Source organism: Lactuca saligna, chromosome 9 (genome assembly GCF_052625555.1).
Source record: "Lactuca saligna cultivar CGN05327 chromosome 9, ASM5262555v1, whole genome shotgun sequence".
Taxonomy (NCBI): Eukaryota; Viridiplantae; Streptophyta; class Magnoliopsida; order Asterales; family Asteraceae; genus Lactuca; species Lactuca saligna.
Window position 1 is genome coordinate 36596648 of NC_136425.1, and position 24599 is coordinate 36621246.

At 43.6% G+C, this 24599-nt stretch overlaps 1 protein-coding gene across 1 annotated transcript; it reads right to left on the bottom strand.

Annotated features, from left to right (window-relative positions):
- Positions 1 to 269: 269 nt before the first annotated feature.
- Positions 270 to 659, bottom strand: LOC145016217 (uncharacterized). Its single transcript, XM_078974602.1, has one exon. It carries the CDS (start codon positions 657 to 659, stop codon positions 270 to 272), a length of 390 nt encoding a protein of 129 aa, XP_078830728.1.
- Between the last annotated feature and the right edge of the window lie 23940 nt (positions 660 to 24599).

A 24599-nucleotide genomic window follows, 5' to 3' on the forward strand; every position in this document is an offset into this window, starting at 1 on the left:
TTATGCTTTTATAAAAATCAAAAAAAATTTTGTTTGAAAAATCAGTGTTACAATGCAGAAGAAGAATACCAACAGAAACCATCATGAACCTTCCCTCACTTCCCACAAGTGCGACCCTTTTGTCCTCTAGTTCTTGAATCAGTAGGCTTGAACCAATTTGCTACTAGTTGTGATTGAACAGGAGTTTGCCTTAACTCCCTCATCTAAATCTCCATCTCGATCTCCCCCCACATCGTGGCATCCTGAAGCTCAGCGAGGGAACCATAACGCTAGATGGAAACAAACTTTTGAATATCTGTATTGAGATTGCTCAAGTACTGAGTCATCTGAGCCTGCTCTGAAGCAGTAAACTCAGGGCAGAAAAGATCCCACTCAGTAAACATCTTGGTGATCTTCCTCACCGTCTTGGTAGTCTGCCTTAAATCCAAATACTCCTGATCCAACCTCTCCCTCTCCTCTAAAGGAACATATATCACCCTCAACATCTTCGAGAACTTCTCCCAAGTAACAACAACTCTCTGCTCAGGAGTGTAAGCAGTAGTCAACAACCTCCACCAATCCTTCACCCCTAATATGAGAAAGTTCAGGGTGCACTTGATTTTCTCGTCAGCAGGGCAAGAATACATTAAGAAACAACCCTCCACATCAGATAGCCACATTATCGCTACAATCGGGTCCTTGATCCCATCAAACATTAGGGGCTTCATATTCTCGAAGTCCCGGTACTAGAATCTCCTCTCGAACCCCTACAACAGCAACAGTTGTGGTGGCTGCAACAATAACAACCTCAGTAAGAGTATCATAACGATCATCAAAGATCTCAATCATTTTAGTCTTGATAGATCCAAACAACTGCGGAATCTATCCCCAGACAGCAGTATCCACCTCAGCGGAAGTCATCTCACGTATTTGATCACCAATCAACCCTGGCCTATCCTGGCCACTCGCTCCAGACCCAGAACTAGATCCTCTCGTAAACATCGTACCGAACTATATACCAAAATATATCAGAAATTCCAAAATTCATACCATAAAACCATCCTAGAGAAACAAAACCCTTGGGGTTTGTGACTTCCTTGCTATGCGTACGAGTCTTGTGCTTCCCGTAGTATGGACCTATACGACCTACCACACCCGCCCATATTTGTCTCAATAGATCATCATAAAGTTCCCATGCAAGTAAAACAACTAGGATACACATAGATTCTATCATCACTGTCTCAAGAGTGTCTAATCACGCCTCATCTGGTTGGCTGCTCATACACCTACCCACCCATGAAACTTCCACCAACCCTGTACCCCCTCATGCATGTTAATCATACATGAAATAAGGCTAAACCAAACATTCTCAGGCTATAAAATCTTAGTTATGTATAAATATGATTCATCCACTGAGCAACTATAGTAATGATCTCAATTTCATCTAATATACTAGAAGATCTCCTAGGCTATCAGGCATCATACATTAGATAGTTTTGTCATGTAATTCCTGAAGATCCCTAGCCTACCACTAGCATACAGTTCTACTCATATCATAACAAATAATATTGTGGTAACTTAGGGTATATTTTTTTGCTTTGGCTGATCGTACACAGCTCCTCCTTCCTGAGTTTCTTTTTGAAAAAAATTTGATTTTAATTTGAAAATGATTTGAAAAACTTTCTGAGAGCCGTTTTTCAGTTCCTTAGTTTCTAGATTCACACAAATGCTCATAAAAATCTCTCAAACCAGGGCTTTGATACCAACTTGTAACATCCCAAAAACGCGATAAAAATTTTCATTTTTAATTTAAAAGAAACCATTGTTTTCAAATCAAAACCATATCAATCAAGTGTCAAATAAAATTATTCCCAAGATATGTGGATCAGAAAATCTCCCAAAAACATGTCATTGAAGGATATATACGATCACGCCTTATCCTTGTTGGCTTACCCTGGCCCTCAACCTCTCGATTGGATTGCTCTGCATATAACATATTAGGTCCACAACCTCTCGGTTGGATTACCCTGGACTACAACCTCCCAGTTGGATTGTCCTGGCCCATAACCTCCCGGTTGGATTGCCTCGATCTGTTAACTGACATCACGAAGTAGTACAGTTTCAACCCTAAACGTACCATGTCGACATATAACAAATAACAAATATTTTCACCAGACAGTTAATCATATAGCTAGTAATTACAAGTAGTCCTACAAATCTACCATTCTAACGCGTATCTGCAATCACCAGATAATCATACAGATCTACTACATATTTATCATAATAGCATTCAATATTTCTAGAATATCAAATCTTGCGCCTTCAACCAACAAGTACAGTGAGGAAAACTCACCTCTCAAACTGAAAAAGATCGCCGAACAGGACACTGCTCCGAATATTAACTCTACTGGTCACCTATTCAAATAATGACCAATATCAAATAAAACTCAAAATATCCAAAATAACCTTATGTCAAACTTTTTAAAACCTTGGTCAAAGTAAAAAGTCAAAATAATTAAGGAATACCATCCTCACATCGTGACACCCATGTGATCACGTTGTGAGAACACTCTGATTAGAAATTCTTAATGAAACTCTTAATCCTTTTTTTAGCCAAACAACCAAGTCCTCCATAGTGTCTTATTTACTCCAAAACATCACAAAAATCATCGCTTTTTGGACATGTGTGTCCAATGCATGTCCCAAATACTATCTAGGGCACAAAATGAGGAAATGACACCAAATCTCATGCATATGACATAAAACTCAACCATAATTCAAATCTAGCATCTATATTACTCAATGGGCACTAAAGATCCATAAAGCTGGCAAATTTATGGATTTCAACCGTTACATCATCTTGAACATGAAGGATTCTGCATAAAAACCTTGATATATGCTTATAGACTCATAAATCAATGAAATTGAAACTCATAAAAAGGTTTGGAATGTAACATCCTAAAAATTTAAGACTGGGTTCTTAGATTAATAAAGTAATAAATGAAAAAAATATTTATATAAATAAATCATCAAGGATTAATCATATCATTAGTGGTATGAAGTTTGAAAATCTATAAGTGAAAATAGTTAACATCTTAAAAGTTAAAGGGCCAAAAGTGTCAAGTTGGCAAAGAGAGTGACCAAATGGTTGACTCAATTAATCAGAGAGACTATGAAAATTATAAAATGGATGAGGAATTACTCATTATGTAAACCCTTATGTTAAAAGGTGCAAACTAAAGATACTTAATATGTAAGATAAGGATTATAGGGTTCAACCCTTCCCCTACTCTAGCCATTTCACGATGGAGAGAGCTTAGGGCCCAGAATATGGTGATTTTGGAGAGGATTTCATGCTAGAGTGAAGATATATCAAGATATGAAGTTACAACAAAGAATTGGGATCATTTAAGGTAGAATCTCTTCTCCTATAGCTCTAAAATTCGAATTCATGACTTGGGGGTAACCCCAATGTCAAATTAGCTTCTTCTAAGGGTTAGGGTTTTGGTATCTAACCTCAATTGAATTGTTTTGGTGATCTTAATGCAAATCCACTCATCTCATTTCTGGATTTGAGGATTTAGGTGAAAACCATCAAGAACCCTAGAAATAGAAATTGGGGATTTCATGATTATATGTTAATTGGAATAGATTCTATGACCTAGATGTTGTTTGATGAAAATGAATCCAATTAGAATACTCAAACACATCAATGATGGTAGAATCATGTATAAACTAGGCTTGGAATGTATTTGGGGACAATATGATGAAACCAATAGAATCCTTTGTAGTTGAACAATTGTTGAGCAAATAAAGTTCATAACCATGAATGGGTGCTATTAGAATTATTTGGATGAAAAATACTAAGTGTCGATTGATTATTGGATGAATCCATGGAGTTTATGGTCAAAAGGGTATTTTGGGAAATGTATAGCTTACTACATAAAGATTGACATCTAATAAGTGAATGACATTCATGAATATGAATTGACACTATAGAGATGATATTGGAACACCAACATGAAAGAATGCTAGTAAGGTTCTAACTTTAGTGATTGTTTTAACCTAAAGGGTAATTTAGGAAACATGGAATGGAATTGATGATTCCATGGTTAGTTTAAGTACTTGCAATGAGATTAATGGTGGTTTTATCTACTTGACAACATCCAATGATGTATCAAATGATTTGGGAATGAGTAATATTGGTAACAGAGTGTTCTTGATCAACTTGGGCTCTTAACCCTTTCATTTGCATGTTTGTAAGCATTATGAACTTAGCATGTTTCTTGAGGACTTAATGAATTAAGTTGAACATTTTAACATGATAAAACATCATGTAGTAGTGCTTAAAGACCTTTATTGATGTTCCAAATGGTTACCTAAAAGACCAAAACCATCTAAGAAAGTTTAAGACTCAAAAAGTGAGTTTTAAGGGTATTAGGGCTACTACAGGATGCGACTCGCATGGTCAGGAACGCGGCCCGCGCACAGACAATAGTGTGCCCAGCTAGACGAAAAATCTGAACTTTAGTATTTTCCTCATAACTTTTGCATACAGACTCAGATTTACACCTGGTTTTCGCCTACATTCATAGTTTTTCATAAGGAGTGACATAAAGCAATAAAATTTAGTAATGGAATATTTGAGGGGTATTTTTTACATTTTAATTGACCTTTACTTACTTGTTATATAGGTACTGTTTGAGAGTGTTTCTCAAAGGAAACGAACTAGAAGAAGACTAGCTAGACTTTGTGTGGTTGAGGTAAGTACGTGTTGGAATTTTTCCCACTTTGGGGTACATGGAAAAATGATTTTATGATAATGAAATGCAATGTTTTCATATATTAAATATTTTGAAAAGAAAGTGTTAAATGTTTATGGAAAGAATTGTTTTGAAAGAACGCCTTGAAGGCAATAATGTTTTTGAAAGAAAGAAATTTTTGGAAGAACGAATGTTTTGTTAACATGTTTGAAATGATTTTAAATATAGATGCTTTACTTTTGAAATGAGTATTTTGATACTAATGTATGAACTATGTAAAGCATGGAAAGTAATGAAAAGAACGAAAAGAAATGAAAAGAATGGAAAGAAACAGAAAGTAATGAATAGAATGGAAAGTAATGAAATTAATAGAAATAAATGGAAAGTAATGAATAGAATGGAAAGAAATGGAAAGTAATGAAAATAATATATTGCTCGAGCCATGATGTCCTCGTAACGGGATATAAAGGAATCTATCGGGGTGGTGCCTCCTCTTCGCAAGATAGATGTCCTAATGGAAATGATGCCTTTGTGGATTGATCTGTTCTTTCCTCCTTGGTATGGGCTTAAGGTTATTATTAGGCCCTAAGTATAAAAATGGCAACTGTTTAACACCATAATTAGCCCTTAATGAAATAAGGAATGAAAAGTGAAAAGAAATGTCTTGAATTACATTATGACTAATGAAATGTTTTGATATAGAATGAAATGAGGAAATATATCTTTTGAAATGAAGTGATAATAGATGAAATGATATTAATGATGTGTATGAAGAGAGTTTTATTGAAAATGCTTGAAAATATATGTTTTGTAAAAATAAAATGTTTTGATCAAAATGTGATAACTGTTTTGGGTCACAAACCCATGTAGCTCACGAGACATTATTGTCTTACGTATCTCTTTTTAATGCCATGTATTCCAGTTTGCAATTAACAAGAAAATATGATAGATGAAAGTTAGAAGTCAAGAGATAGAGAATGAAGTGGAACTTATCAAGTTCCTTATTAATTTTATTGTTGTAATTCGTATTTACTTGCTATGGTTGTATGATGCTTAATGATAACACCCAAGGTTTTAATTGTAATTGTTTTTGTGGGATCGATTTTTGTTGAATGGGGATTAATACCCAAATGTTTTTATAACCATAGTATTTGAAAATGTTTTGAAAAATTTGTGGTGTTACATCAAAGGAGTGAAAATCTCGATGTTGAGACTTAAATCCAGAAATTATGGACTAGATTCTCTTCTTCTTCTTCTCATTGGCGAGAAACAACATAAATAAGCTCAAGATCAAAATATGGATGTTAGGGTCTCAAAAAGGAGTACAAGGAGAGATTGAGGCTAAGGGTGGGATAACCTAGCCCTCACTTCCTTTAAATACAGAATAAAACTGTAACGACCCATCTCTGGTATGTTGCTTTTATATTATTTATTTTAGAAGTTTGTAGAGGGACTCGACGAGTCTATGGCCCGACTCGTCGAGTAGAGTCGTGATCTTGGGAAGCGTATAGATCGGCGACTCGGTGAGTCCATATTCGGGACTCGGCGAGTCGGCCTGCCACGTAGAAACCCTAAATCCCCAGGTTTGCACCCTATTTAAACCATCTTATGAGCCCCCAAACTCGTCTCCTTCACCCTCAAAGCATTATTTAGCAAACCCTAACCATTCCATTAAGTATTTGAGCTTTTCTTGTCTAAATCTTGAAGTTTTGAAGATAAGAAGGAGGCTAGATCCAAAGGAGAAGAAGAAGATCCAAGTTTTTGCACCCATTTCAGAGTATCTTGAGATAATAATCGGTTTCTTCCTGTTTTGATGATTGATTCTCCTTTATAAGCATATTTAGCCCATTCTTTAGCTTGTTCTTAGTAGATAAATCATATTGGATGGATTAGCTTTCGGATCTAGCCATGTTTCAGTTCCAAAAACGTAGATCTATCAACTTTATGAAGCCATTTTGCATGATAGCCCTAGATCTACTCTTCCAAGTGCCTTTTTAGACTTTATATCCTTTTGTATGCATTTGTACACGTAAAGTTGGGAACTTTAAGTGGTAAACCAGCCTTAGGAACTCAGATCTATGTATTGTATGCAGTGGTTTTGAGCAGAATCGAGTTTTTAGTAATTGCATGCATGTGACTCGGTGAGTCGTTCTTCGGACTCGGCGAGTCGAGTCGCGAGTCCCTGATCCTTCCCCTTTGAGTGATTCGGAGTGGGGACCAGTGAGTAGTGGAATGGCCTCAGTGAGTCGGAGGTTAGACTCATTAATAGAGGGACTCGAAGAGTTGTTCATACAACTCGGCGAGTCTAAGGCAATCTTCATAAATTCAAGAACAACTCGTCGAGTTGTTCATACAACTCGGCGAGTCGGATGCATATAGTCTGAGTTTTAGAATCAAATGGGAACTCGCCGAGTTTAAGCCATACTCGACGAGTAGCAGCAATCAGGGTTGAGAAATGAGAGTAGGGACTCGGCGAGTTGGCGGCCCAACTCGGCGAGTCAGGTCAACTGTAAGTTGACTTTGACCAGAAGAGTTGACCTTGACCAGGAGAGTTGACTTTAGCCAGGGGTAAAAGAGTCATTTTACCCCAATGCAGTTATTAGTATTTTGATTGAAGTGTATTTGTGGAATTATAAACGGGGAGATACCGGAGCAGCAACGAATAGCTTCCAGAGCCATACACTCAACAGCCAGATCACGAGGTGAGTTTCCTTCCAGTAGGAACGGGTTTAAGGCCACAATGCCGGCCCGTATAGCTAGTGGTAGTTTCCAGACTTCGGTCTGATGCAGATTTTATTATGTTTGATGCCTTCGTGGCTCAGACAGGTTTTATGTGTTATGTGTTCCGGATTACAGTCTGATGCAGTATGCTGTTTATGTGTTCATGCTAGTTGATATGTTTATGCTATGCTATGATCAGTAGTTCCAGACTTCTGTCTGATGCAGTAAGTTCCGGACTTCGGTCCGATGCAGTCAGTTCTGGACTTCGGTCCGATGCAGTTAGTTCCGGACTTCGGTCCGATGCAGGAGGCAAGGCCTCAGTAGTTCCGGACCTTGGTCCGATGCAGAGGGCAAGGCCCTGGCTAGTTCCGGACTTCGGTCCGATGCAGTGGGCAAGGCCCAGTATGTGTTTATATGTATTGTATGGTACGTGGTAGTTTGGGGGAGCTCACTAAGCTTCGTGCTTACAGTTTCAGTTTTGGTTTCAGGTACTTCCGCAAGTAAAGGGAAGAGCTCGGGTTGATGGCATCGCATACACCGCAGTTTCAGTTGTCCTGGGAGATGTTTCTAGTTTTTCATAAATGTGATTGATACAGTTTTGATACAGTTCTACATAACTATTAGTTACTGTTTTGAAATATTGACGTATGGGTTTTACTTTGTGATATTATTTTAGTACTTTTAGTAATTGTTAAACAAAATTTTTGGGTCGTATTTTGGGATGTTTCAAAAACCCCCAAAATTAGGGTTTCCACTTAGGATAGTCTCACGTTGTGAGCCATATGTGCTCATGTCGTGAGCCCAAAGGTGATGTATGATTGCACTAATATCCTCATGACGTGACATACATACCTCATGCTGTGAGTAGGGTTAAAACCTTTAAATTTGAAAATTTGACAATTGCTTGCCTGAACTGAATGTTACATTATGGATTGAAAACCCTATGTACTCACCAAGCCCCTAAGCCTGACCCACTCAATTTCGTTGTATCACAGGTAGCGGTACTAAGACACTTGGATGATGAGTGATTTGAGGAGTTTGTAGGCCATTAGTATAATAAGATGTTGTAAGGCCTATTAAGACATGATATGCTTATGTATCTATATTTACGATGACATCCCATGATTTTAAATATAAATGAAAAAGATTTCATCGGAAATGATTTGATAATGATTTTATCATATTTCAGGAACAAATTGTGCATTAAGTTTTTTTACTTTGAAATAAATAAAGCATAAATAAAAAAGTTCTAAGTTGGTCGTGAAAATGGGGATGTCACACAACGTATACCAGATCTATTAGTCCTTCACTAGCCTTACATAAACATGTGAATAATGATTTAAGCATCATTTTCCAATGAACAATATTCTCATACAATTCAAATTGTAAGACACTAAGTATCTATGCAGTTGGTGATGAGAATTCGTTTCACTTGGTCAATTATGACAATACCACATGAGATATCATAAGAAATTAATCCATAATTCATATTTCTATTATTAGAAACATAACTAACACTCTCATTAATGCAATCGCAAGGAAATAAGATAAGACAACTAATTAAACCGAAACTTCAGTTTTATTGAAATGAACGAAAAATTGGATTATCCTTACAATGCATGAAATAAAAAAACTATATTTCTAAACATCTTCAAAGAGTAATAGCAATCTGTTAAATCATCCTAACTCCCTAGTAGTAGCTCCAAATTCTAACCACCGAATCATGTGACCAAAGTTCATATCTCATGAAGTAGAGTCACACATCTTTACAGTCTCTAAGATCTTTCATATTTTAGGTAGCTTCGTTTCCAATGTCCCTTCAATTGGCAGTAGAAACAAATAGAATAATTGGGGTCAAAATTTGGAACATTATCAAAACAATCCTTTCTCTTTACCATACGATCAAACAGTTTAACCTTGGTAGGTCTCTTTCGATTGGGAAGATAAATATTTTCGTCATCACCAATGCCACCATTTTAAATGTCAATGGAAATCTTGGGATTAGACCCTATAATCATTTCTACTATAGTTGTGTTCTTAAGCATTTCTACTTCAACAACCATCAACATATGGGTCAGATCAATTAGGGTTACATCAAGATTCATCATATGATAGTTCTCAACGAAATAACCATATAACTTAAAAAGAGAAAGAAGAATAGAATAAGTGGATTTCTCCTTTGTTAATACGACACCCATCGTTTCCAATTTCTCAATGTACGACTTCATTTATAAAATGTGTACGCACACAATTTTCCATCTTCATGTTTACATGCCAATAGGACTTGAGTCATTTAATATATTTCAACTTGAGGAATACGTGGCGTAAGAAGAGTCACATGAGGAGGGGGAGGTGGAAGAGTTGAAGAGAGACAATGTCCAGTTCCACCATTTCATAAGGAAGGGAAGATATTTTCACATTGACTTAAAAGTGGAAGACTATCTCCAGAAGATTGAGGGAAACCATTTCAATAATAATGAGGAAGACCATCATTGTCTTGATTTGGGAGAAGAGAGGATTTAAGTTAGTTGACTTTAATCCTTAATTATTAACCAATAAATTTAAATCAAGGCTATGATCTATATTTTCGATTCGAGCTTTGAAGAGGAATGTCGTAATCAGATTGTTAATCAATATTAAGTTGGTAAGTCTTTTAAAAATTTCAATCTTATGAAACTCCTAGGTATTTTGAGATTCATTAAATCTTATCAATGACATATTTAATCTTGGATTAGGCTCTTAATTTTGTGACTGGAATGCTGAGGATCACAAATGAAATGCGAATAACCATGAAAACCCGCTTGACAACCTCGATGTCAATTATCATCCATATTGATGTGTCGGTTAACCACACACGCTTTATTCGAGACTTCTCCAAGATTGTTGTTCCTCTCACTAAGTTGATGAGGAAGGATGTTGTGTTTATTTAGGGACCTGAGTAGTAGGCATCACTCGAGACTCTTCTCCAGAGACTGTGTGAGGTACCGGTACCTGCCCTCCCTGAGGGAGTTAAGGATTTCATAGTCTATTGTGATGCATCCATCACAGGGTTGGGTGCAGTGCTGATACAGAGGGGGCATGTGATTTCATAACGCTCATCAAAGTACTCAACCATAGCGGTCTTGATCGACCCACACATCTCCGACATCTCCGCCCTGAACATAGCAGCAATCTCATCATGCAGGATCTCATAAATCCTGGCATCCAACTCTTCCGTACTCATCTGACCAATGACCTCGGGTGGTGCTGATCTACCCTGACCGCTCTCTCCCGATCCCGATCCTGACCCGGATCCACCCCCGGCATGCCTCGTAACCACCATACTGAAAATACACCACAAGAAAAATCAGATGCTTCCCCAGTAACCCAGGAACCAACTCCCAACCTAACCCTAGGGGTTGTGACTTCCTTGATACGCGTATGGGTCTTGTGATTTCAGTCAGTACAGGCCCATACTACCTTCCACACCTACCCATATTTATATAAGGTATCACCACAACACCCAAGAGATAAACATATACACGGCAACACTCAATCCTCCCCTCTAGATTAATTGCTAACTACCTCACATAACAGGGAATCCTAGGCTAGCAGGCATCATATAATCAGGAAATTCTATCATGCAATTCTTGAAGATCCCTAGCCTAGTACTAGCATGTTGTTCTAACATATCGCATAATCAAATAACTTGTATGGTATTTTAGGGTCTACTTACTGGCTCTGGTTGATCGTACCTCCGTATCCTCCTCTACTTATTTTTGAAAACCATTTCAATTTCATTTTGAAAACTCTCCTTGATTTGAGATTGGATTCACACGAATGTTCCTCCAATTCACTCAAACAAAGGCTCTGATACCAACTTGTAACACATTGAAAATTTACAACCAATTTAAACTTTTCAAAAACAACCTATATTCATTAAGTTATTACAAAAAGGTTTTCAATTCTTTTATTATCAGAGTATCCCAAAACATCAACATAAAATTGAGGAGCGGTACGTCATGCCTTCGCCTTGCCATGGTCTCCTGAAGTACCTGAAACAATACACTGAAACTGTAACCCCGAAAGCTTAGTGAGTTACCCCCAAAATACCAACCACAATAACATACACATATCATATCATATCATAAACAGAACAACCATTCATATCGAGTCTACAGTGTGACTGGTCTGCCTGCACCAGGCCTTCAGTCCACCCGGTCGACTCTCTGAGTCTACAACATCACTGGTCCGACCGCACCGGGCCTTTAGTCTGTCTGGTCCACTATTCGAGCCTTGGAACGTCTGGTCCGCCCTCTTGGGGCCTTCAGCCCATCCGGACCACTCGTCGCGCCTTCAATCTAACCGGTCCGCCCTGGGTATGTTGGCCTATAGCACAAAGCAGGACCCGCCTCAACCCAACCCCAGTCCAACAACCATGTGCACATAAACATATAATCATATAGCAATTCACAACTAATCATCCAATCTAGCATATCACATAACATATCAACATCCTAATTAGGATACCGACCTAACCGGTCACTAACATAGCATCATCCTATATACCAGGATACCGACCTAACCGGTCACTAACATAGCATCATCATATATACCTGGATACCGACATTAATCCTGACTACCCGGATGCAGTCATAGCAAAGCAATAACATAACAAACAACTACCCGAATTCCCATCCGATAAAGGGCCGATCTTGGTGCCTTAGACCCTATCGATATAGTAAGGATAACTCACCTGAAACTGCCGACTTGAAGAAATAAGACCACGCTGCTCCGACCACCAGCACGAACTCCACCACGGATCATTACCAAATAACCAAAACCAATAAACACCAATAATTACCAAAATACCATTGGAAGTTAAACTGGTCAACCCTTGGTCCAACTCAAAGTCAACCTTCCTTGTTGACCCTACTAGCCGAATCAACCAGTTGACTCGTCGAGTTCCTATGCTCAGAAACTCCCATGCCACGACTGAATTCGCCGAGTCGCCCCAAGACTCGTCGAGTCCAACAAGCTCTGAGTCCCTTCCTGCTCAACTCACCAAGTCATCCCTCGACTCACTGATTCACAGCTCAACCAGTAAAGGTTAGGAGTTCACGACAAGACTCGTCGAGTCCAAGGCAATCATCAACAGACTCGCCGAGTTGTTCTTCCAACTCGCCGAGTTTATGCACATAATCATACAACTCGTCGAACACACCCATATGACTCGCTGAGTCTCTTCAGTTCTCATTCCATACAGAGGCTTTTCAAGCCATGCAGGGACTCCAATCCATAATTCCACTCTTCTACAGCCTAAGCCTAACATAAAGTTGCAAACTTTACATGAAAGTAAGGAGATATTAGCCCAAAACATTTCGAGGGCTAGGGTTAAAGACAAAGGGCTTCACCAATAACTCTTAGACAGAATGTTATGACCTTTTGGGCCATCACAAGTCTAGATCTGAAGTAGCAACTTCAGATCTAAGCCTCAAACTCGAGATAGCTCCCAAACAAGCAAATGAATCGCAAATCAACCACCATTCATGAATCAACAATGAAATAGCTTAAGGAGGAGGCTCCTTACCCCTGAAATATGCTCAAATAGAAGTAGATTCCAGATCTAACCAAGCCCCTTGATGATGACCTCCAAATCCCCAAGCTTCTTACACCAAATTTCTCTTCCAAGCTCTAATTCTTCATCAATGGAGTCACACACACACACACACGATATGAGGGTTTCTGGATCTCAAATGGGTAGAAAAGAGGCTGAAGGTGGGTTATAATGTGCTTTATATAGGGCACAACCCCCGTATTAGGGTTTTCTCCCTTCAGCACCAACTCGCCTAGTCCAACCGCCGACTCGCCGATTTGGTCACTTAACATGTGACCAGAACCGCGAATTGACTCGTCGAGTCTACTCATCGACTCGCTGAGTCAACCTTCCTTATTTACACTAAGAACCCTGAACCTACACTTCTGAACTTAGGGTGTTACAATTCTCCCCCACTTAAATTAGGCTTCGTCCTCGAAGCCTGCAACAACACATTTCCCGATAATACTCCCACATTACAGCTCCTGGTCTCAATCGACTCAGGTTCCTTCAAATACTGTTAACAAATCTCAATAAAACCCAACTCTTCCCTTACAGAGTCATGAAACTTGCTTCAAACCAACCACCGGCTTCTTCCTGATAAACACATCAACGAAGTACCACCCGATGATACTTCCATCATTCCAACTCACCCAATCACTTGCCTCTTACAAAAGTTGGGCATTACTATAGACCACCGGGTCCTGACCCGGTACCAAACTGCTATCCCTTTCCTTAACTGGCATAACTTTTATCAAATTTCACTACTAGGACTCATTCCGCTTCCTTTCTGAATCCTACTCTTTCCTTCCCGTGCTGACAGGATGATACATCCTACCGCCCCTGAGCAGCTCCCATGAGCTCCCATCTACACTCTCATGCACATATTGTACCTGATCCAACATCCTCGGGTTGGAAAACCCGACACACTGACAATACCTCCAGACATCCCCAGGATGAATTACCACTATATACATAACCTCCTGATCACAACCATACAGAAAATCCAAGGCTCCATCCATGCATTCGCTCGGGTCCATGCACTGCCTTCTACTAACATGATCAATACCCCGGGCCAGACCTACTGTTTGCTATTGCATCGAAACATACTCAATCCATCTCCTCATATAGATTTATCAACACATACAGAGTCTTCAGCATGACTGGACCGACTTACCAGGCCTTCAGCCAATCTGGACCACTCTCAGAACCTTCAGCATGTCTGGACCGCCCTCCAGGACCTTCAACCTGACTGGACCCTTCTCTGAGCCTTCGGCCTGACTGGTACCCCCACCGACCTTCAGTCTCCCCAGACCGCTCAGACAATCATACATCATCCCGAACTATCCTTCCTGGAAATCTCTCCTGTACTTACTGTTCTAGCCCTCTAGGGGTTCCGAACTCTAACTCCATTCCATCTACTCAGATCCCGGCCTAATCCTAGGCCTCACAACAAACAATAACCTTTTCTGAAACTGTTGGTCCGTATCCCGCCCCATTTGTCTATCACTTACTCATACCAGCCTACACTCTTGGCTGACTGAAACACTACTGAATCCCAAACAACTAATCAACCTCTAATGCTTGTCGATCCTCTCGAGAATTTTCCAATTCTCCCCACTTAGAAAACTAACTACCAACCACCGATGACTAAACCGACATAAATCAATCATCCCTACTCAACATACTCCTCTTATCCATGAACTGATTTCCTCTGAAATGAGCAACCTCCACAAAATCACTTCCTGGCATCGCACATCACGAACTCTAAGGGAGTTTGACTCTTTGTTGAACACTTCTCAAATCACAATTGCTATTCCCGACAACAAGACCATACAACCAAATTCTGACCATCAATCCCTTGGATGCTAAACGCCTACAACTCCTAGTTACTAACACTCCCAACCACACCATAAAACATGCAGAACGGCAAATAAAATACAACACTACATAAATAACCAGATAACTAGACCACAACGAAACAAAAACATACCCGCAACTGCATCCGGTTCTGCCCTGACCTCCTCTGCTGTGAGCTGAAAAGCGTGCCCCTGAGCCCTCAGAGGCTCCGCTCTACCCTGACCCCCGCCAGTAATCCTCACAGTAGAAGGTGCTGGAACCTACACCGATCTGGAAACAAGTTGTGGACAGTTAGCCGTCAAGTGACCAACCTGATGGCAATGATAACAAATCCTTAAATCCTGAACCGTGGCTGACTTACGACAATCCCTCACATAATGCCCACTTGCCCACACTTGCGGCACGCACCACCAAACCTACAAACTCCGGTATGACCCTTCCCGTACTTCTCGCAAGTGCGGCTGCTTTGACTTCCCAAACTGGAATCAACGGTCTTGGACCGTTTCGACGCCGACTGCGACTGTACCGGGGCCTGCCTCTGCTCTCTCAACTGCAACTCAATCTCCAACTCACGCCGCCGAGCGGCCTCCTTCAATTCCAGTAAGGTATCGCACCTCTGCATAGACACAAATTGCCTGATATCCCTCTTGAGCACACTCAGATATTGGGACATCTGAGCCTGCTCCGAAGCAAACTTAGGGAAAAATATCGCCCTCTCATTGAACATCCTGGTGATCTCCGTCACCGACTCCGAATCCTGCTTCAGTTCCAAGAACTCCTGTGTAGCACCTGGTTTCCGGTATGTGAATTTTATTTGAGTATTGCCCTATTTTAGCCTTGGACTCGGCGAGTCACAGGGTCTGACTCGCCGAGTAGGGACGAGACACAGGACACGTTTAAGTTGGCGACTCGGCGAGTCCATATCCTGGACTCGACGAGTCACCGCTGTTGGATGAAACCCTAAGTTTCAGGGGTTTGCTCCCTATTTAAACCTCATATCTACCCCTTGCCAGCCCCCATTCACCCCCAGAGCTCCCAACCCTCGTCCTAAGCTTGTTTCTTGTGTAGTTGAGGCTCTTGTGTGCATTCTTGAAGGTTTTGAGGCAAGAAGGGGAAGGAGATCAAGAGAAAGGAGAGCCATCCAAGCATCATTGTGTTTTTCAGCTGTATCATTGAGGTATATCTCGTTTTTCCCCTGTTTCTATGCTTAAGATTTCATTTAAGACACTCTTGAGCAATTCGTCAAGCTTGTTTGTGCTTAATGTTTCGTAATAAGTGGATTGGCCTTTAGATCTAGGCAAGATTGAGCCCCAGGAGCTCAGATCTGTTAGCTTTATGGCCCCATGTGGCTTGTTCATCCTAGATCTACCCTTTTGAGGCATTTTGAACCCTAAAATCCATATTAGTGAGTATCCACACGTAAAGTTGGAAACTTTACGTGTGATTTGTGTCCTAGAAGTCCAGATCTATGAATGGCATGGACTGAAATCGAGTAAATCGGTGTATTTGGTGGATGCATGGTGACGACTCGGCGAGTCGTATAGGTGACTCGGCGAGTCTGGTCGCGAGTCACCGAATTGGTCCCTTCATGATGTATCGAGTTGAGCCGTGAGTCACAGGGGGTGACTCGGTGAGTTGGGAGCTGGACTCACTCATGATAGGACTCGGCGAGTCAATGCCTGACTCGGCGAGTCCAAGGCAATCTTCATAGATCAGGAACAGACTCGGCGAGTTGTTCATACAACTCGGCGAGTCTTAGCATATGTGTTCTTCGGATGAAGATGAACTCGACGAGTTGTTCATACAACTCGGCGAGTAGGATGAAGGAGTTGAATGACAGTTTAGAAGATGAACTCGTCGAGTCATAGCCCAACTCGACGAGTAGGATCAGGGACCCAGGTCAATAGTTTGCTTGGGACTCGGCGAGTCGGGTCAACTGAAAGTTGACTTCGATTTGACTTAGGGCTAGACCAGGGGTAAAATGGTCTTTTTACCCAAAGGACAGTTAGCAGTGTATGATTGAGTATATTGTGGGAATTGCAGCCGGAGGACTCCCGGAGCAGCGGCAGTCAGTTAGTTCCCGATCAGTTCAGCAGCTACTTTGAGGTGAGTTACCTTCCAGTAGTGGTGGGCCTAAGGCCGCAATGCCGGCCCACCAGTAGGGGACGTATGATAGATGATTGTCTTTGTGATATCATCTAGGTTGCTATTACCTGTTATGTTATATGCTCTCATGATACGTTATATGCAATAGTAGTGGAGTTTGGTTGTTAGGACCGCAGGGTAGTCAGACACCCCAGAAACATCTGACTGTATGTGATGGTATGCTTGTATGTTGGCCTGTTATGTTATGCGATAGAGGTAGCGGGAGGGGACCAGTCCCCGAGGATCGGTTGTTAGGACCGATGGGTAGTCAGCACCCCAGAATGGCTTGACATGGGTAGTCAGCACCCCAGAATGGCTTGACACGGGTAGGACGGCACCCCAGAATGGCCTTATGGGTAGGTCGGCACCCCAGAATGGCCGTACCGGGTAGTCAGGCACCCCAGAATAGCCTGGCAATATTTATGTTATGTGTTTGCATGGTATGTGGTACGTTGGGGGAGCTCACTAAGCTTTGTGATTACGGTTTCAGTTTTGGTTTCAGGTACCTCCTCAGCTAGGGGAAAGGAGCCGGCACGGTAGCAGCATGTCACACACACACTCTTCGGTTTCCGCATTTACGAGATTCACTGGGATTGTACTCTGATATTTGATGGATTGTATGGTTTGAATATTAAAACATGGTTTGCGATGTGTTATGGCGTGATCAAACAATGCTTTTATTTATTAATGTTTTCTAAAAGTAATATTTTAAAATGAAATTTTTGGACATGAAAATTGGGTCGTTACAAGTTGGTATCAGAGCCCTGGTTTGAGGGATTCGGACACGCCTTCGGGAGTGTCAGAACTCAAATCGAGGGATTGAAAGATTTTTCGAAAGAAAATGTTCTCTAAAACTTGGAAAAGAGTCATAAGAAAGAGCGAAGTGTGTGACGTGCGCGACCGGCCGAGCTCAAGTAAGTATTCCCCATAGTACCCATACAAGTTTATGTTATGTTTATCAGCTTACGTAGAACTGCATGCTAGAATAGGGCTAAGGATCTAAGAGTGATGCCTTATGTGTCTGCTTATGTGTTACAGCTTTATGAATATTGCATGCTAGAATTGAGTAGACAGCAGTAGGATAGCCTGTTTAGGTTGTGCCTGATAGTATGAGCTTAGCATCCTATGTTAAGTGTCGTTTCTTGTTATAAGGATAGTTTTGGCTTGAGTCTGTTCCCCTTATCCGAATGTTGCTTGCTTCGTGCTTAGTGGGGTTCTGAGTAATGGGAGTTAGCCACTAGGTAAACACGTCACACCACATGTAATCAGGGTTGAATAATCCCAAAGTATTGGAACTGGCCCTATTGCGCAGCTCTTGTTTGAGTCCAACCGTTGTAGGGACGGATCTTTTACTTGAAGGATTATCTAATCCTCGTCCCATGTGATGGTGTTTAGGTGGTGGCTAACTGGCACTATGAGGAGACCCACAGCAGCTGAGGACCAGTCGTGTTGAACTTGAGTTTTCCCTAGGGCAAGCCTAGGATGAGAATAACAGGGAGTAGCAGTAGTAAAGGGGATCTGGTGGAGTCGAGGAATTCCTCGGAGAAGGTACGGATAGATGTGGAAGGTAGTATGGGCCCGTACTACTGAAAGCAGAGGATCCGTACCCGAGCCGAGGAAGGCCAAGACGAGACCAAGGAACCTGTAAGTAGTTGAGATCCCTCAGAAAGTATCAGTATCACTAATGATTATTATGATGAATTACAGAATGGTGGTACTTCGACCGAGACCGACAGATGGCGGATCAGGAGAGGGGTCAGGTTCGGGATCAGGCACCGAGCCGATTGACGAGAGGCTACGTGAGTTCATCATGTCGGAGATTACCAGGGGCATCCTTGAGTCGACCCCCATCCTCTTTGGGTCGATCAAGGAAGGGATCATAGAGTTGATGGAGGATCGCCTACGGGCATTCAGGAGCGATTTAGCCTTTAGCTAGTCAGGATCTCGCACACTGTCCTTCAAGGACTTCAGGGGCAGTGGTGCGCCGGATTTCCATGGGGTGAAGGACCCCATTGTCGCCAGGCGGTGGATTGCGGATATCGAGTCCGCCCAGTTGACTAGCTTCTGCCCCGAGGGGTCGAAGGTGAGGTACGCAGCAGGGTGTTTACGGGACCGAGCCCGGGATTGGTGGGAGTCAGTGGGTGACTCGTTGGGAGCCTCGGCTATCGAGGCAATGACCTGGTCGGACTTTGTGACTAGGTTCAGAGCAGAGTTTGCACCGGCGGTCGAGCTTCAGCAACTGGCCAGGGAGTTTCTAGACATGAGGCAGACGACAGAGACTGTGGCGGAGATCACCGCCAAGTTTCGGGAGAGGGCTTTATTGGTGCCCCAGTATGCCGGTGACGAGGACATGAGGAGGACTCGTTACCATGATATGCTACGAGCTGACATCCGGGAGCATGTTAGCTTTTCGGCTTGCCCCACCCTGGACTCCATGATTGCCAGGGCAAGGGAGAGAGAGATAGATTTGGAGCACATCTGGAAACGGAAACTTGAGGATGGTCAGGCAGCAGGGGCTTCGGGGAAGAAGCCCAAGGGATCAGATGGGAGGCCGAAAGGCCAGTCGGGACCGAGCCGCTGCAGGAGGTGCGGCAGGCCGCACGAGGGGGCGTGCAGGATGGGATCGTCAGGCTGCTACAAGTGCGGCAAGTTTGGGCATATCAGCAGGGATTGCACTGCTCCTACGACAGTTATTTAGACATCGGAGTTGCTGTGTTTCCATTGCAACTAGAGGGGCCACAAGAAGGCTAATTGCCCCATGTTGACAGTTTCAGTGCCAGTGAAGGCGCCGGCTCCAGCGACCCTGCGGATCACGGATGGTCGGCAGGGCAAGGCAGAGGCTCCAGTGGTGAGGAGTCGGGCATTTCAGTTGACTGCCGAGGAGGCACGCGCCGCGCCCGATGTGGTGACGGGTACGATTCTTTCCTTCTATCTTTTGTTTTATGTTGTTATGATATTGATATGTGCTCCGTATGTATACATGTGTATTAGGATCGTTCCATGTGAACGGTATCCCGGTTCAGGTATTGTTCGACTCGGGTGCATCCCGATCGTTCGTTTCTCTTGCTCTTAGCAAGAGATTTCATGAGACTTCAGGCGAGTTAGATTGCCCATTAGAGGTAGAGATTGCTGACGATCGATCGGTGCGAGTATCGATGGTGTTTCGAGATTGTGTTCTGCGACTGTTTGAGGAGCGTTACCTGGTAGACTTGGTTCCCATTCCATTGCGTGGGAACAAGGTGATTATTGGTATGGATTGGTTGAGCCCTAATGGGGCAGTGATAGATTGCGCGCAGCAGCTAGTGCGAGTCAGGACCCCAAGCGGGGGAGAGTTAGTGATTCATGGAGAGCGGCCGCAGTGTGGACCCACTGTATGTTCAGCAGCGAGGGCTAGGCGCTACCTTCAGCAGGGATGCGCGGGTTATGTCGCGTATGTGATGGATACCCGGGAGGCGGGTAAGGCGACCGTGAGCGAGGTCCCGGTGGTTCGAGATTTTGCTGATGTTTTCCCGGAGGAACTACCTGGGATACCTCCGGAGCGACAGGTGGAGTTCAGGATTGACCTCATTCTCAGTGCGGCTCCGATAGCCAAAGCACCATATCGGTTGGCTCCTCCTGAGATGCAGGAGTTATCTACGCAGCTACAGGAGCTGCTGGACAAGGGATTTATTCGGCCGAGCAGTTCACCCTGGGGAGCCCCGATTCTGTTTGTAAGAAAGAAGGACGGGTCGCATCGGATGTGTATAGATTATCGGGAGCTGACAAGGTAACGGTGAAGAACCGATACCCGCTTCCGAGGATTGACGACCTATTTGACCAGCTTCAGGGAGCATCTTGGTTCTCCAAGATTGACTTACGTTCGGGTTATCATCAGATGAGGTTCAGGGAGGAGGATATGCAGAAGACTGCGTTTCGGACGCGCTATGGTCATTACGAGTTCGTGGTGATGCCGTTTGGGCTCACCAATGCTCCTGCCGCGTTCATGGACCTCATGAACCGCGTGTGTAGACCGATGCTGGATCGGTCTGTGATAGTCTTTATCGATGATATCTTGGTCTATTCCAAGACTCGGGAGGAACACGAGGAGCATCTGAGGGAGGTATTGGAGACCCTGAGGAGGGAGAGCTTGTATGCCAAGTTCTCCAAGTGTGAGTTTTGGTTGTGCGAGGTGCAATTCCTTGGGCACCTAGTCAACCAGAACGGGATTCTGGTTGATCCGGCCAAGGTCGAGGCCGTGATGAGATGGGAGGTCCCGAAGTCTCCATCTGAGATTCGGAGCTTCCTGGGATTGGCAGGCTACTATCGGAGGTTTATCCAAGATTTCTCCAAGATAGCCGTACCCCTGACGCGACTGACGAAGAAAGCCGTGGTCTTTCGATGGGGACCCGAGCAGCAGGCTGCGTTTGAGATGCTGAGACAGAAATTGTGTGAGGCGCCTATCCTAGCCCTGCCTGAGGGCGTTGAGGATTTTGTGGTTTACTGCGATGCATCCATTTCGGGGTTGGGCGCAGTTCTGATGCAGAGAGGGCATGTCATTGCCTACGCTTCACGGCAGCTCAAGCCTCACGAGGCAAATTACCCGACGCACGATTTGGAGTTGGTGGCGGTGGTCTTTGCCCTCAAGATTTGGCGACATTACCTCTACGGGGTTCGGTGTACCATCTACACGGACCACAAGAGTTTGAGGTACCTCATGGACCAGCCGAATCTGAATATGAGGCAGCGGCGATGGTTGGACGTGGTGAAGGATTATGATTGCGAGATCCTTTACCACCCGGGGAAGGCCAATGTGGTGGCCGATGCGCTTAGCCGCAAGACGGTGCCGATCAGGGATGTTTGTTTAAGGATGACTGTGGTGACTCCCCTGTTGGAGCAGATTCGGGAGGCTCAACAGGAGGCTATCAAGGAGGAGCATCGGAAGAGCGAGCGTGTGGTGGGTCAGGTTTCCTCCTTTGATTATGATGGCAGAGGACTTTTGACATTACACCGTAGGGTGTGGGTGCCGTATCACGGTGGCGTGCGTCAGATTTTGATGGAGGTGGCGCACAAGTCCCGATTTTCTATTCATCCCGGGGCGACGAAGATGTATAGGGATCTTCGTCCGGATTATTGGTGGCCTTGCATGAAGCGGGATGTGGCATGGTACGTCGAGCGGTGTTTGACCTGCAGGAAGGTCAAGGCCGAACATCAGAGACCGCATGGCAAGATGCAGCCGTTGGACATCCCACTGTGGAAATGGGAAGATATCACGATGGATTTTATCACAAAGCTTCCCAGGACCGCACGTGGAGTGGATTCGATTTGGGTCATCGTGGATAGATTGACCAAGATTGCTCACTTTATTCCAATCCAGGAAAGCATATCGGCCGAGAAATTGGCTGACATCTATATCAGGGAGATTGTGGCACGGCATGGAGTGCCAGTATCGGTAATCTCGGACAGGGATGTACGTTTTACTTCCAGATTCTGGAAGAAATTCCATGACGAGTTGGGCACTCGTCTGCATTTCAGCACCGCCTTTCACCCGCAGACAGATGGTCAGAGTGAGCGGACCATCCAGACTTTGGAGGACATGTTGCAGGCGTGTGTGTTGGATTTCGGTGGTAGCTGGGATACCTATCTTCCTTTGGCTGAGTTCTCCTACAACAACAGCTATCACGCGAGTATTGACCGACCACCGTTCGAGATGTTGTATGGGCGGAAGTGCAGAACCCCGATATGTTGGGGGGAGGTTGGCCAGAGAGTCATGGGAAGCACCGAGGTGGTGCTAGAGACGACCGAGAGGATCCAGCAGGTTCGGAGCAGACTTCAGACTGCACAGAGTCGGCAGAAAAGCTACGCCGATAGACGTCGATCTGACTTGGAGTTCCAAGTCGGGGATATGGTCCTCCTGAAAGTGTCGCCTTGGAAAGGTGTCATTCGATTCAGGAAGTGGGGCAAGTTGGGCCCAAGGTTCATCGGGCCGTTCAGGGTTGCAGCCCGGGTAGGCAAGGTGGCGTATAGGCTGGACCTGCCAGCCGAGCTCAGTCAGATCCACAGCACCTTTCATGTTTCGCAGCTGCGGAAGTGCCTGGTGGATGATTCAGCAGTGGTACCATTGGAGGATATTCAGGTTGACGACAACTTGAATTACATTGAGCGCCCAGTCGCAATACTTGACAGAAAGACAAAGATGTTGAGAAACAAGAGGGTAGAACTAGTAAAGGTGCAATGGCAGCACCGCAAGGGTTCGGAATGGACTTGGGAACCGATGGACGAGATTATGGAGCATTACCCCGAGCTGTTTCAGGACCGGACAGCAGACTTCGAGGACGAAGTCTAAAATAAGTGGGGGAGATTTGTAGCACCTGGTTTCCGGTATGTGAATTTTATTTGAGTATTGCCCTATTTTAGCCTTGGACTCGGCGAGTCACAGGGTCCGACTCGCCGAGTAGGGACGAGACACAGGACACGTTTAAGTTGGCGACTCGGCGAGTCCATATCCTGGACTCGGCAAGTCACCGCTGTTGGATGAAACCCTAAGTTTCAGGGGTTTGCTCCCCATTTAAACCTCATATCTGCCCCTTGCCAACCCCCATTCACCCCCAGAGCTCCCAACCCTCGTCCTAAGCTTGTTTCTTGTGTAGTTGAGGCTCTTGTGTGCATTCTTGAAGGTTTTGAGGCAAGAAGGGGAAGGAGATCAAGAGAAAGGAGAGCCATCCAAGCATCATTGTGTTTTTCAGCTGTATCATTGAGGTATATCTCGTTTTTCCCCTGTTTCTATGCTAAGATTTCATTTAAGACACTCTTGAGCAATTCGTCAAGCTTGTTTGTGCTTAATGTTTGTGCTTAATGTTTCATTTAAGACACTCTTGAGCATCATTGTGTTTTTCAGCTGTATCATTGAGGTATATCTCGTTTTTCCCCTGTTTCTATGCTAAGATTTCATTTAAGACACTCTTGAGCAATTCGTCAAGATTTCATTTAGATCTAGGCAAGATTGAGCCCCAGGAGCTCAGATCTGTTAGCTTTATGGCCCCATGTGGCTTGTTCATCCTAGATCTACCCTTTTGAGGCATTTTGAACCCTAAAATCCATATTAGTGAGTATCCACACGTAAAGTTGGAAACTTTACGTGTGATTTGTGTCCTAGAAGTCCAGATCTATGAATGGCATGGACTGAAATCGAGTAAATCGGTGTATTTAGTGGATGCATGGCGACGACTCGGCGAGTCGTATAGGTGACTCGGCGAGTCTGGTCGCGAGTCACCGAATTGGTCCCTTCATGATGTATCGAGTTGAGCCGTGAGTCACAGGGGGTGACTCGGTGAGTTGGGAGCTGGACTCACTCATGATAGGACTCGGCGAGTCAATGCCTGACTCGGCGAGTCCAAGGCAATCTTCATAGATCAGGAACATACTCGGCGAGTTGTTCATACAACTCGGCGAGTCTTAGCATATGTGTTCTTCGGATGAAGATGAACTCAACGAGTTGTTCATACAACTCGGCGAGTAGGATGAAGGAGTTGAATGACAGTTTAGAAGATGAACTCGTCGAGTCATAGCCCAACTCGACG

Bases quoted from the DNA above. Each gene is read 5' to 3' on its own strand.
- LOC145016217 (XM_078974602.1), bottom strand. From the start codon at position 659: ATGTGGCTATCTGATGTGGAGGGTTGTTTCTTAATGTATTCTTGCCCT.